The sequence below is a fragment of the Bombus pyrosoma genome, linkage group LG9 (assembly GCF_014825855.1).
Source record: "Bombus pyrosoma isolate SC7728 linkage group LG9, ASM1482585v1, whole genome shotgun sequence".
Taxonomy (NCBI): domain Eukaryota; kingdom Metazoa; phylum Arthropoda; class Insecta; order Hymenoptera; family Apidae; genus Bombus; species Bombus pyrosoma.
The window spans coordinates 923517-936408 of NC_057778.1; the positions used below are offsets into that span (position 1 = coordinate 923517).

At 31.9% G+C, this 12892-nt stretch overlaps 1 protein-coding gene across 3 annotated transcripts; it reads left to right on the top strand.

Annotated features, from left to right (window-relative positions):
- The first annotated feature begins 147 nt into the window (after positions 1-147).
- On the top strand, positions 148-12244 carry LOC122570732 (cartilage oligomeric matrix protein). Of its 3 annotated transcripts, none has more exons than XM_043733505.1 (15): positions 148-275; positions 1916-2089; positions 2184-2404; positions 3479-4064; positions 4478-4563; positions 4640-4703; positions 5674-5887; positions 6092-6220; positions 6396-6672; positions 6787-6894; positions 7064-7436; positions 8285-8638; positions 8708-8935; positions 9329-9838; positions 10665-12244. In XM_043733505.1, exons 1-15 carry the CDS (start codon positions 212-214, stop codon positions 10739-10741), a joined length of 3465 nt encoding a protein of 1154 aa, XP_043589440.1. In that variant the 5' UTR covers positions 148-211; the 3' UTR covers positions 10742-12244. The 3 variants fall into 3 exon arrangements, with proteins under 3 accessions (XP_043589440.1, XP_043589439.1, XP_043589441.1); XM_043733504.1 differs by lacking the exon at positions 148-275 and adding an exon at positions 302-583; XM_043733506.1 differs by lacking the exon at positions 148-275 and adding an exon at positions 1289-1429.
- The last annotated feature ends 648 nt before the right edge of the window (positions 12245-12892 follow it).

Below are 12892 nucleotides of genomic sequence, written 5' to 3' on the forward strand. Positions count from 1 at the left end.
TAGTAATTTATTAGTTTTGAATTTCGAAATATCATTCTAGTAATTATTAATTTAGTGTACATAGTTCTATAAATATTTTATTTAATGGTCCTTTTTATGTTTTAGGGATAATGAAGATATTAAATGACTTTTAACCAGAACCATTAGATTAAATATTGGGCGTGGTTATGGATAAGGAAAGAAGAGGTGTTTATAAAGTAATTATTCGTAGATGTATCAATTCCTTTCGTTCTATATGCCACGGACAACGACTCTGTACTCGGAAATTTCCGTGGGTGAGTTATAAAGTCGTCGGTAGGCTTTTCCATGTCTCAGTCGATGAACGTCCTGCCAACGTCCCGCGATTTTATTCATCACGATTTATTTACTCTAAATCAGTACGTCTTAACCTTAATCAATTCGCAGTAGGAATAAACAGTAAATACAACGCAAAAGAAATAATAAAATTGGCTAATCGATCTCGTGGAAAAATAATCGATTAAGTTCGGAAGATAGTGATTTAAAATGCATATTATCGCGTCGTTGATCTTCGCGATACTATTCGTTGTTTACGTCGCTGATTGTAACGTGAAATTGGATAAGGGTAAGATGAAACGATTATTTTCATGTTTTTCGTTAATTAATTACGTAAACAATTTAAAAATAAAAGTGGAAGATCAATGGCAATGACATAGAAGATCTATCAACTCTATGAATGTGGCTTTCGTAATTAAAAAGCAGATCCAGATTCTTGAGTTCAATATAGTTTAATAGCTTTCAGCTTATAAATTAAAAATACAAGACTTTAATTCCAAAAATTTTTGATTCTAGTTGCTTAATTCTATAAATATAATAACATTTTGAGGATATATGAAGATTGGAAAATTTTGTGATTTTTAAGTATTAAGAATTTTGGATGACAGATAAATCTAATGTTTCCAAATATTTAATATCAAGCTTGACAAAAGTATGGATAAAAATAATTTTTTGGTCACAACTAAACTTGTTAAATAGTACAATTATAGTATAAAAATCTTTGGATATCTACAAGTATAATACAGAATCTAGAAGATTTCAAATATGGATTAATGTTTCCTATCTTATAATGCTAAAAGTAAAATAAACTGCGAGTTAAAAAGCTAATTAGAATATAGATCTTGAATCATATATCTACAACCTAGATTCTTGATTATCAATTCTAATTAATTTTTCTCTATCTTTTTTTACGTTTTTTAAAACTATTATTTTCCTTCTATAGTCTTGGAAGCAAAGTAAACTGTGTCATAGTAAAACAGTAGAGGTAGAACGTTCCCATAAGGTGTTTACGGTGTTGCAAACCAGTCCCCATACAACTTGACAAGAAACCCGGTAACGGCACGCAAGGAACGATAAATGGTTTTTACAACAGTTCAACTTGAAATGACTATTTTCATGCTCGCCAATTGTGGAAGTAATTCATCTGTCTTTAGGAAAACAACTCTTTTTTACACAAATTTACTAACGACATTTTTGCTACTATTTTGGGATAAACAATAGACAAAAGAAATATTTTATAATTAGGCTGCGGATATTTATGTAAATTCATATCTTTATAAGCACAATTAAAGAGGTAAAGATTTATTTCATCCTCTGAATATTATACCTAACCGGTATGTACTTTGAACATTTCATATGTTTTTTTTTCATATAATATGCATTGTTGTATATCTTTCTATTTTTAAAATAAGTTCGAAAAAATTCGCAGTCTACTAATAAACAATATTAAAATTCGATACGATCTTATGTGGGCTCTCGGAAATTCGTGAAGCTCTGCATGAAACCTTTTCTCTGAGCATTGAAGGTGATAAAAGCACGATGACATCCCTGAAATGATAATAAGTCAGAGTTTCTCAAAATGAAATTAATTAATATTTTTCCTTGTTACAAATGCTTACAGGGTTGACGACAAGTCTTCGGGAAACATGGGACTACAATGATTTTGTGATTGTTGCTTTGAATGCCAAGTCAAAAAAGAAACAATCAGAAGCAGCGATTGATATTCTTCTAGCTGTAAAATACGAGAAATCGAAGACAAAAATGATATTTAAGTTTGACAGGCAAACTAATCGAAGTAAGAAGAATATTCCAAATACAAATTATTTGATTCTTATAAATAAAAAATATTATTATATATTTCTTACTAATTCATTTTAACTCTATTTTAGTCATCTACGAGAAGACTAACCGAAATGGTCATCGAACTACAGAGCGCTTGGAAATTCAGAACGTGAATGCTCCATGGAAGAAAATAATCGTCTTCGTGCATCAGAATAAACCTGACCCCGAAATAGACATTTACGTTGATTGCATTTATCAAGGCATGTTACATTTGAAGGAAAGCTTCCGTAAGGTAGCAGAAAATGAAGATGATTCTCTTATAGAAGTGGTGAGTCTTTATTATCAAAGAATTAAAAATAATAGACGTTTGAAGTCTTCTAAGCCTAAATACTTGAGTTACGAATATTAGTAACAATATTAGAAAAAATACTAATATTAAGCTAAATATTAAACACTTCATGTTAATTACTTCTTCGGATGTTTTAATAATTACTTTATTCTTCTCTTATCCCGTGACGTACGGACATCTATAATGGTGTGGAGTGAACAAATTCAATTGGGTCAAAGTAATTGTTCTTTTCTTCTTCTTTACAATTTCTTTTTTTGTTTCTGTTTTGTCAAAGGACAAACAACCAAAACACGCGTTCTTTCATCTATCATTGAAGAATTTCACGGTTGTTACTGGAGAACCGGTGACGTTAGACATCGTAGGATGATGCTATTCCAAATATGGCGAGTCAGTCCAAGGCTGCTCGCATTTATTACGTCTAGCTGTTAACTCGCGTAACACATTTAAGCATAGTGAATTGATTTCGATTCGCTTAGACTTCATCATTATTGAATATTCACGGTCTGCTTTCTTGCGCTCGAGATATGCATACAAAAAGAACCACGATGATCGTAATTTATGAGCTAAAAAGAGAGAGAAAATGAGCCTTCTTTTCTTCTCGCTCTTGTCTTTTCGTTATTTAAATATTCATGAAAAAGCTGGTTAATATACAAATCGTCTTAGTTTTTCTTCTTTTAAATGACGTTGCGTTGTTTAGAAATAATCTTGTAAAGGAAGTAGCACTATTTACTACTTGTAATACTTCGTTGTTACTCTTTGTATTATAACTGAGAAACGCATTAAACTGAGTGTCATTTTCCTATATAATGATGATAGCTAATGTTCCTATCTCAATATATATAACTAAAAGATTTGATATATTCAGATATTTTAATCTAAATGTAAAACATCTATAATATACATACATGCAGTATTATATCAATAGAAAAAGAATTCCAAAACTCAACTAGTTGTACTGTGAAAAATGTTATTTTATTGCTGTATATTTATTATTTTTAACAATTATAGAACTTTCAATCTAAAGAATTTAACTTAGAAAAGTTGTGTCTTTAGTTTAGAGAAAGGAGGAGTCACGTAAAGGTGTATCCCTTATTATCCGTCAGCGACGCTCTGAAACAAGAAAATTGTCCCAATTATCTGGCCGGTCTAGGCACGTTATCGGATGAGTACAAAGAGTCTGTTGAGTCTGACGAATCAATTCCTACACCAACCAACGACAATTTTGATAATAATTCCGACGAATTTTCACTCAAGATTAATCCATCTCGTAGAAAATTAGGAAACAATGAAAATTCCACAACTGAAACTTCAGATATGTCCGAAGATACAAGTTCATCTGAAGATTCCGGCGATTCAGATTTTAAACAATCATCTCAATCGAAACACGATTATCATCCTGCTAAACATCCTGAGAAATATCATTCTATAAGTGAGGTTGAAACTAATCAAGAAGATGTTTCGAGTCATGTGAAACGTTTGCGTCTGAAAACACGATCTGAATACTTTGACGAACCTTTTTACGAGAATCCCATGGAATGGAATAATTTTGATGAATTGGATCCATTGAGTCAGTCCAACTTGTATCATAAGAGATTTCCGCGAAGAGGGGACATAGGAATTCAGAGTCTGAACGAAAAGGGTAAGCTGTAATTGAAGTGAATCATGCGAAAAATGAGTTAATAAATAGACTGCGGATCTTTATGCACTTGTTGGAAATTTGAAAATGTAAGTGTAAAATTGTACATAATACTCAGATAACACGAAAAAATGTTTAAAATAACCATAGTATAGTGCTTCCTATAATATTTGGTAATTAAAACAATTTTCTATCTGGGTTCTCTTTCCTTAATTGTATTCTGGAAAATACGAATTTGCACAAAAAAGCTGCAGTTTATTAATAAATTTTAATATCTTAACTGTTCTAATTGTTTAAGATATTAACTATCATAATGGAAGTTTAGGAAATAAAATATGTAGATAGCATGTTATCTAACACCGCATTATTTTTTATTTCTAATGATTTCAAAATCTTAAGAAAATGTGATTTTGCAGTTTGTTTAATGGATTTTCAAATCGTGAGGACATTAAACGAGCTGATTGAAGCTACTAGGAAGGTCTGGAGAGAAATAGAATTAAACGTGAGTAATAACGTCGCTCATAATTATTCAAGAATATTTAATGAACAGTTCTTGATTAATATGGTTTTCCTTTCAGAAACTGGAAACGCGACATCTTCGACAATTAATTGAAAATTGCGCAGCATGTCGTGTACCTCCTGGTGGGTATTGAAAGAATTACATACACGAAAGATATCTTTATTGTTAACTGCTTTTAATTTTCTATTTGTTCTTCGATAATATTTTTTAATTTAATTTTTCTCAATCCTTTCCCATCTTTCGAGATAATTTTTTTAATAACGATTTTTACAAGTGCGCAAATAGTTGTTAATATTATAAACAACGAAAGAGCATCTAAATAAATGTATAATACGGCCTTACATTGCAATAAATGTACATTTCTGGCAAAATGGAATAATGTTGTGACTCGTATTCTTACTTTTTTAAGAGAATGATTAGGAATAAAGTTCCTCGAATCACTAGATTAGTTCGTATGATCGGAAAGCAACGGGATTAGATCGAAAAGCGACGTCTTAACCGAAACGACTAATATCGGAATTGAGGAAAATGATATTGGCAACGTGATTATAACCTGAGAAGAAATTGCAGGAATAGAAAATACTGTATGAAACTATTAAATTGTCGCGAAGACATCAGAAACTAATACAGAAACTAAATCAAAGTTGTCAAAAACAAAATAACTAATTTACGAACAATTTTTCACAAAACTTTTCAAAAAAATTGCTCAAATGCATAATAATATGATGCTTAAATCGAAACTACAAATAGAACATGAAATGATATTCTAAAATATTTCTGGCATTTATAATATATATACGAAATACTAAAAGATATTAATTGGATATATGTACGAAGAATATTCCATAGAAGGTATATTTTTCCTCTATGGAAAAAAAGAACAAAAAGAGCTATTTTGCCTTGGATTATAGATATTTTCAAAAATCTGTGACTAACTAGTTTAGTAGAGATAAATGTAGATTAACCATTAGTAATTGTAACATTAAAGTGGATTCCAAGCACAGGCGGAAATCTGTTGAGTCGCAATATGGTCGAGGTTTCTTCTTGGAATAGCGATATCCTGACAAGTTCCTGATCCTGGTAATTCCACAGTTTCACCGATGACCACGGCGGCTCCTCCTCCTAGTTGCGATTACAAATCGCCCTGCTTTCCGGGCGCCGACTGCATTAACACACCACGCGGGCCACAGTGCGGAGCGTGCCCGCCGCAATACACCGGTGATGGATATCGTTGCGTGAAAATTAGTTGCGCGCACAACCCTTGCTTTTACGGGGTCCGTTGCTACGACCGCGCGGATGGATACAGGTACGAGTAGAATCATTTAATTAATTACAATACAGTTCCCGGCGATTGAATTACGACCGTACGCAGAAATTTCACTTTTCGAAGTACAATATGTAGGTGTACCCATCCTTGATCCTTATGTTACTTAGGGAGACAAATTTAGACAGCGTATATAGGATATCGGAAAGGATATGAGCTGTAATGAATTGAATAACAATTTTTCAGGTGTGGAAATTGTCCCAACGGTTACGTAGGTGATGGTAAACGCTGCGAACGATTTAGGGGTGGTTGTGAGCCTCATCCTTGCTACCCGGATGTGAAATGTGATCCAATTCTTCATCCGCCGTATTTCAAGTAATGAAATGAAAATGTCAAGTCAATCCATAAATTTCTATAATTTAAATGGAATTAATTGTAATTTAATTGAACTTAAAGTGTTAAGTGTAAATTACAATTATCTATTATCTATTATAAAAAAAATTGAGAAGGACTATTCCAAGGTTTTTGACTGAACTATAATGATTTTTAGATGCGGTTCTTGTCCAAACGGGTTCATGGGTAATGGATCTACGTGTGTTGATATAAATGAATGTGAGCTAGCTCAACCTTGTCATCCAGGAGTACGATGTATCAATCTTCAGCCAGGATTCAAATGCGAATCTTGTCCATTAGGATTTGCTGGACCTATAGTCGAAGGAGTCGGTTTGGAAATCGCAATGGTTCGCAAGCAAATTTGCCAAGATATAAATGAATGCGAAAGTAACAATGGAGGATGCGATCCATATGTGACATGCATTAATACGGAGGTAGTTTTTGCAAAAATTCGTAATTCGAATAAATTCAATAAATACAATTGAAGTTGCTTCTTTATTATATTTTTAACTGTATTTCCAACTTGACAATTCTTATTAACACTTCAGGGCTCGTATAGATGTGGTACTTGTAGAACAGGTTACGTGGGAAACCAAACATTTGGCGATGTAAACGCCGATTGTATTTGTACCAACACCAATGAATACACATGCAGAGTAAGAAAACAAATCCAACACAACTACTCTTTTAAGTCCATATATATATATATACATATACATATATATATACATATATATATATATATATATATATGTATGTATTCTAGACAAAACAATCAAATTATATATCAAATTCACAATTTACATCAAAAGATACAATTTCTAGTGTCGCGTTGGATGGGCAGGGGATGGACTGATGTGTGGGTCGGACAGAGACAGCGATGGAATTCCTGATAGAAATCTCCGTTGTCATGATTTACGTTGTCGTATGGACAATTGTCCATTTATACCAAATGCTGGACAAGAGGATGCGGATAGAGATGGTTTGGGTGATGCCTGTGATCCAGACGCTGATAACGATGGCATCTTGAATCCTTCGGACAACTGTCCTTTAGTTCCAAACCCTAGCCAGGAAGACAGTGATCATGATTCTATCGGTGATGCCTGTGATAATTGTCCTCTAGTAAAAAATCTAAAGCAGGACGACACTGACGATGATGGCATCGGTGACGCCTGTGACGACGACGTTGATAACGATGGTGAGATTTTAAAGAGAAATTTATTTTAGGTTCAGTAATAGATGGTAGACAAAATTATAAATTTAGATAAATTTAATTAATCTATAGATTAATTTCAAAATACCCAATCGATATTGGTAAAAGTATTCTCCATTTCTAAGGATGTTTTTGTATAAAATAGAATGTCTTCTGAAATATTTACGTGGTAAAATCGACGAAATATTTTTTAAAGCTTTTTTCAAAGTTTAAAAAAAGAAAAATTGGATATGTAGGGAGAAAAATATTCGGCCAATCAGGTTTACTGAAGCGGGATTCGTACCCAAATTTGTTTGCCGGACGGGTGCTTTTCCAATTAAGCTACCCAGAGAGTGTCTCTATCGGCGAATCTTTTTCTCTCAAATTCTTATACTCATGTATAAGTATATTGTTGTCCACATCTCTTACAAGGCGGCGCCACAGCCTGAGCAATTTGTGGCGACCCTTGATTATCCTCAATGCATGATTAATAGCTATCGATAATTACCATATAAAATCATCTATACAATAAATATCGATCAATTAAAATAAATAATCATTGCTGATTATTTATTTAACACTACCAGGGGCTTATACTTTTCTGAGATTTTAGAGAGAAAAATGTTCATCCAATCAGGTTTACTCTAACTACTGGACCGGGATTCGAACCCGGATCTTCCTGCTTACCGAAACGGGTGCTTTCCCAATTAAGCTACCTAGGCCGTTGGCGAATGTTTCCTTCAAATTTGTTATATATCGCTAGGCAGCTATCTACAAATGTTTTATATTAAATACTTTTTAAGACATTTTTAATAGAATATCTTTTATGATCAATAACATTTATAATCTCATAGCTATCTTGAATGAGAACGACAATTGTCCAAAAACGAAGAATCCAGATCAAAATGACCGCGATATGGATGGTATTGGCGACGCCTGCGACAATTGTCCTGATGTATACAATGAGGACCAATTGGACCACGATGAAGATGGGGTAGGTGATGCTTGTGACAACGACAACGATAAAGATAGAGATGGTGTGCAAGATGATAGAGACAATTGTCCTGATGTCATGAATTCGGGACAAAATGATATTGACCACGATGGTATAGGAGATGAATGCGATGATGATATGGATAATGATGGTGTGCCCAATTCGATTGACAATTGTCCTTACGTTTACAATCCGGATCAACGTCGCACGCATCGTAAGTAAAGAATCATCAAACCGTAAAGATTATCATATAAAAATTTTTAAAAATATTCTACATATTTAGATGAGAATATTGGTGATGCTTGCTGGAACGACAATGATAACGACACTGTGAAGAATTTATTAGACAATTGTCCTAACAATAGTTTGATTTGGGCAACAGATTTCAGAAAATATACTACGGTTGCTTTAGATCCTATTGGTACTGCTCAAATAGATCCTGTTTGGGTAATACACCACGAAGGGGCTGAAATTCAGCAGCTTTATAATAGTGATCCCGGGCTTGCTATTGGTAATGTAGTAATTTGTATTAATTTATATCTGTTAATCAATTTATTTATTTATATAGTAGCTGCAAAAGGTATTTGTACACAGTGGCATTTACTGTAGCATTTACATAATATTAATTAATTAGATTCAAGTATATTAAATTTGATATTATAAAAGTGAAATATAAAACCTCATAAAAAACGTCTCATTAGAAGAAAAAATATGTATTTAGTATTTATAAATACTTCGTGCAGTCACTGTGTAATGAATATCAGGTTGACGGATATAAAATCTCGTTTCTTTGAAACAGAATTTAGCAGACTAATATCATTTAATTTACTAATCGTACTAAAGGAAAAAATTGAAATTCTGTAATCTGTTTATTTCCTTGACTTTAAATCTTCATCTGCAACAGGTCCGGATATATTCAGCGGCGTAGATTTCGAGGGCACGTTCTTCATCGACGACGACGGAGACGACGACTACGTTGGTTTTGTTTTTTCTTACCAGGACAACCGTAGATTCTACGTCGTGTGCTGGAAGAAAGGCCAGCAACCATATTGGATGCCGAATCCGTTCAGAGCAGTAGGAGAACCCGGAGTTTTTTTGAAACTCGTCAACTCAAATACAGGTCCCGGAGAATTTCTTAGAAACAGCCTTTGGCATAATGAAGATGTACCCAACCAGGTGAAGATTCTTTGGCATGACCCAAAGAAAATCGGGTGGAAAGAAAGGACACCATATAGATGGCATCTGTTACATAGACCTAAAATCGGTCTAATTAGGTTCCGACTTTATCAAGGAAAACAGCTAGTAGCTGATTCAGGAAATGTTTACGACTCGACATTGAAAGGTGGCAGATTGGGTGTTTACTGTTTCTCTCAGGAAAAGATTACTTGGTCCAATTTGTTATATACGTGTAAAGGTAAGATTTTATTTGTACAGGTGCTAGGTTTGCTCTCGAAATTTAGTTGCAAGCGTCGGTGGATACATTGAAAATATATTACGCAATTTTTAGGGCAGAAATTAAATAATTTATAATTAAAAATAAGCTTCTCTGGCGATATTTTCATGTATGAACTACTTTCATTGTATCCCTGTAAATATCGCCTACAAGTTTTGTGTCACCCTGTATACACATATTTATTAATGTCGTTCAGCATAGATAACAAAATTGCTATATAATATAAATGTCATACATTTAAGAATTAAGAGTTACAGATTAATGAAGGAAACTGATAATAGATCGAAAACATCAATTATAAATGAAGAAATTCATATACAACATATAAAATATATACATTTTTTAATTATTTACAGTTTAACACAAGACTTTTACTTAAACTATATTTAGGAGTAAAACGGCTTGAAATAGAATCTCACTATTTTAATGTTTCAGCAATACGGTAGCTAAAATTTGAACCCAATATATTAATAAAACTTCAAATTTATCCGCGATAATACAATAACTAATTTAATCCACACCAATTCCTTTAGCATATGCACTTTTTGCATCTTTTCTTTCAAATTTGCTAATAATTTAACAATAATCCTAATTAATGCTTTTTATATTATAATTTAACATTCCTTATATAATAATTTATTGTGTTATAAATTAAAAAGTATACAAAATATGAACCTGTAGTACCTTATCACTGAACAATAAACTCCAACAGAAATACTCTTACTTTAAATACCTTTAAAAAGACAAAATCTTCATAAAATTTCTTAATTTTTATGATATTTTTCAGAGACTGTCCCGAAATTGGTATGGAACGAGTTGCCGGCGAACTTGAAGAAAGAAGTAAATGTAGAGATGAATAACTAAATCAGGCCTTCTCTTCTACCAGACTTATCTATTACGACTCGCTTTAATAACTTCTTGAAATTTATTCCATTATTTTAGGAAAATTTTGTCTATTTAAGTTGAATATCATGAATTTGGTTCGTTTCCCGCGATGAGAACTAAAAAATATTCTTAAGTGTATGTATATGTATCTATATTTACGAGTTTTATTCAATATGGGCAAAATTCATTGGAAAATTTCGTGATTCTTTTTCTCTCTTTTATTTCTTTTTTTTATGAAATTCGAAGTTTTGTAACATTTAAGAATATACGTAATTAAAGATACAGCATGACAAATACCTTCAATGAACCTTCTTCCATTAGCTAAGGACGAGGGAAATCTTAAAAATAGATTATATTTTTACGGAATGTGTGCAACGAACGCTTAATTCTCTAATTAACAAGGAAAGATTAAAATATGATTGTGCGCTTTCCGAACGATTTGAATCAAATATATCAAGTTTATTATATTATGTTTTACTATACCGATGTGTGCAAAGATACGGAAGTTGCTTTTATAAGAAATGGACAAATTAAAGCTTTATACTCTTGATAATCTTTACGGGTATCGTGAATTCAAATTTAAGTTAATTTTCATTGTAAATTGAATCGTATTTAGAAATGACTTATGCCGTGACTGCTCTCATCAATATCATTCAATCTCGAGGAAACAGGTGACAAAGAATTACAGATTATTGTGGATATAGGATATACGAAATGTGGTTTAATATATAAAGTAACTGATAAAATAAATTAATGATGTAAACTCTAATGCTTAAGAGATTAGATAGTTGGATCTCTTCAGTGCTCTTATTTTAATATGACTAATTTAAATTTTTACAGATTTTCTCTTTCTTTTGAATAGTAGTTTTAATATTTCAAATGTTTCCATAACTAAGTTACACGTTTTACAATCGATTTACTTTGGTCGTTACAGTTCAAAAAGCGCACATCTAAATCGTTCCCTCTTTTTTAAGTGATTGACTAAGTCGATCAAAGTGCCTAGAAAAAATTTGTCTCTTTGATAGTATACGCATTTAAAACGTTCTCATATTTGTGTGTATGTGTATGTGTATGTGTCTGTGTGTGTGTTCTTTCTTTTCTTTACTAAAGAGTGTTTACTTACAATGTCACGGAATAACGAGGCTCTTTACGATAAGTATTAAAAAAACTATATATATACACGTTCGTATAAGAAAGTGTCTACAGTATAAGATGAACTAATCGTTGCGAAATTTAGGAAGAACATTTGTACGTAACAGAGAGAACAATTTTCGAAATATTTCTACGCGTTGCTTGAATGAAGAATAGGTGCGTATGTAGTTTATTAATAATGTATTGTATATTGCGAGGTACCAAAAAGAAATATGATAAATATCGAAATAAATAACACATAAATGTACACGATACTTAGGCCCATTACAAATTAAAAAACATAATAATTTATTATTTTTTCTATCACGAATAAAATTTTATTACACACTCCTTCCTTCGATATACGCAATAAATTTATTCCAGAAATAATTCTATTATGGCTTAGAGAAGCGTAAATCTATTAATGTAAACTTTTTGTAATTTATTAGTGCAAAAAATAAAAGTATGTAAGAGAAGAAACTGGTGTATATGTATAAAAATATTTATTTCAGATATGTTGCGCAGGATATCCAAGGTAATCAACCTTTTCGTTTTTATTAAAAATTAACCAAAGAATGGTCAGGATGATGCGATAAGTACGATCACAAACAAGAATTTTTTAACATAAATAAATACCATAAAAGGATAATACCAATATAGTGTCTAACCGCGTAAATCGAAGGACGAGAGAGATAACTTCTTATCGCTTCTTATTCATTTACAAAAGTTGTAAATATACTTGTACAAAAGTATATATATATATATATTATATATAATATATAATATATATTATATATTATATATATATATAATACTTTTCCTGAAATAACATAAATACTTGAAAAAAGAAATTGTTCGGCTTAAATAACCATTTTGCTTATTACTTTTCCTATGTATGTTAATGTGTTACGTTAACATTCTGCATGGGAACGCAAAATCCTGTTGTTATATATAAATAGTCGAAGTCTAGAGATCGTAATTAAAAATAAAACTTAACTT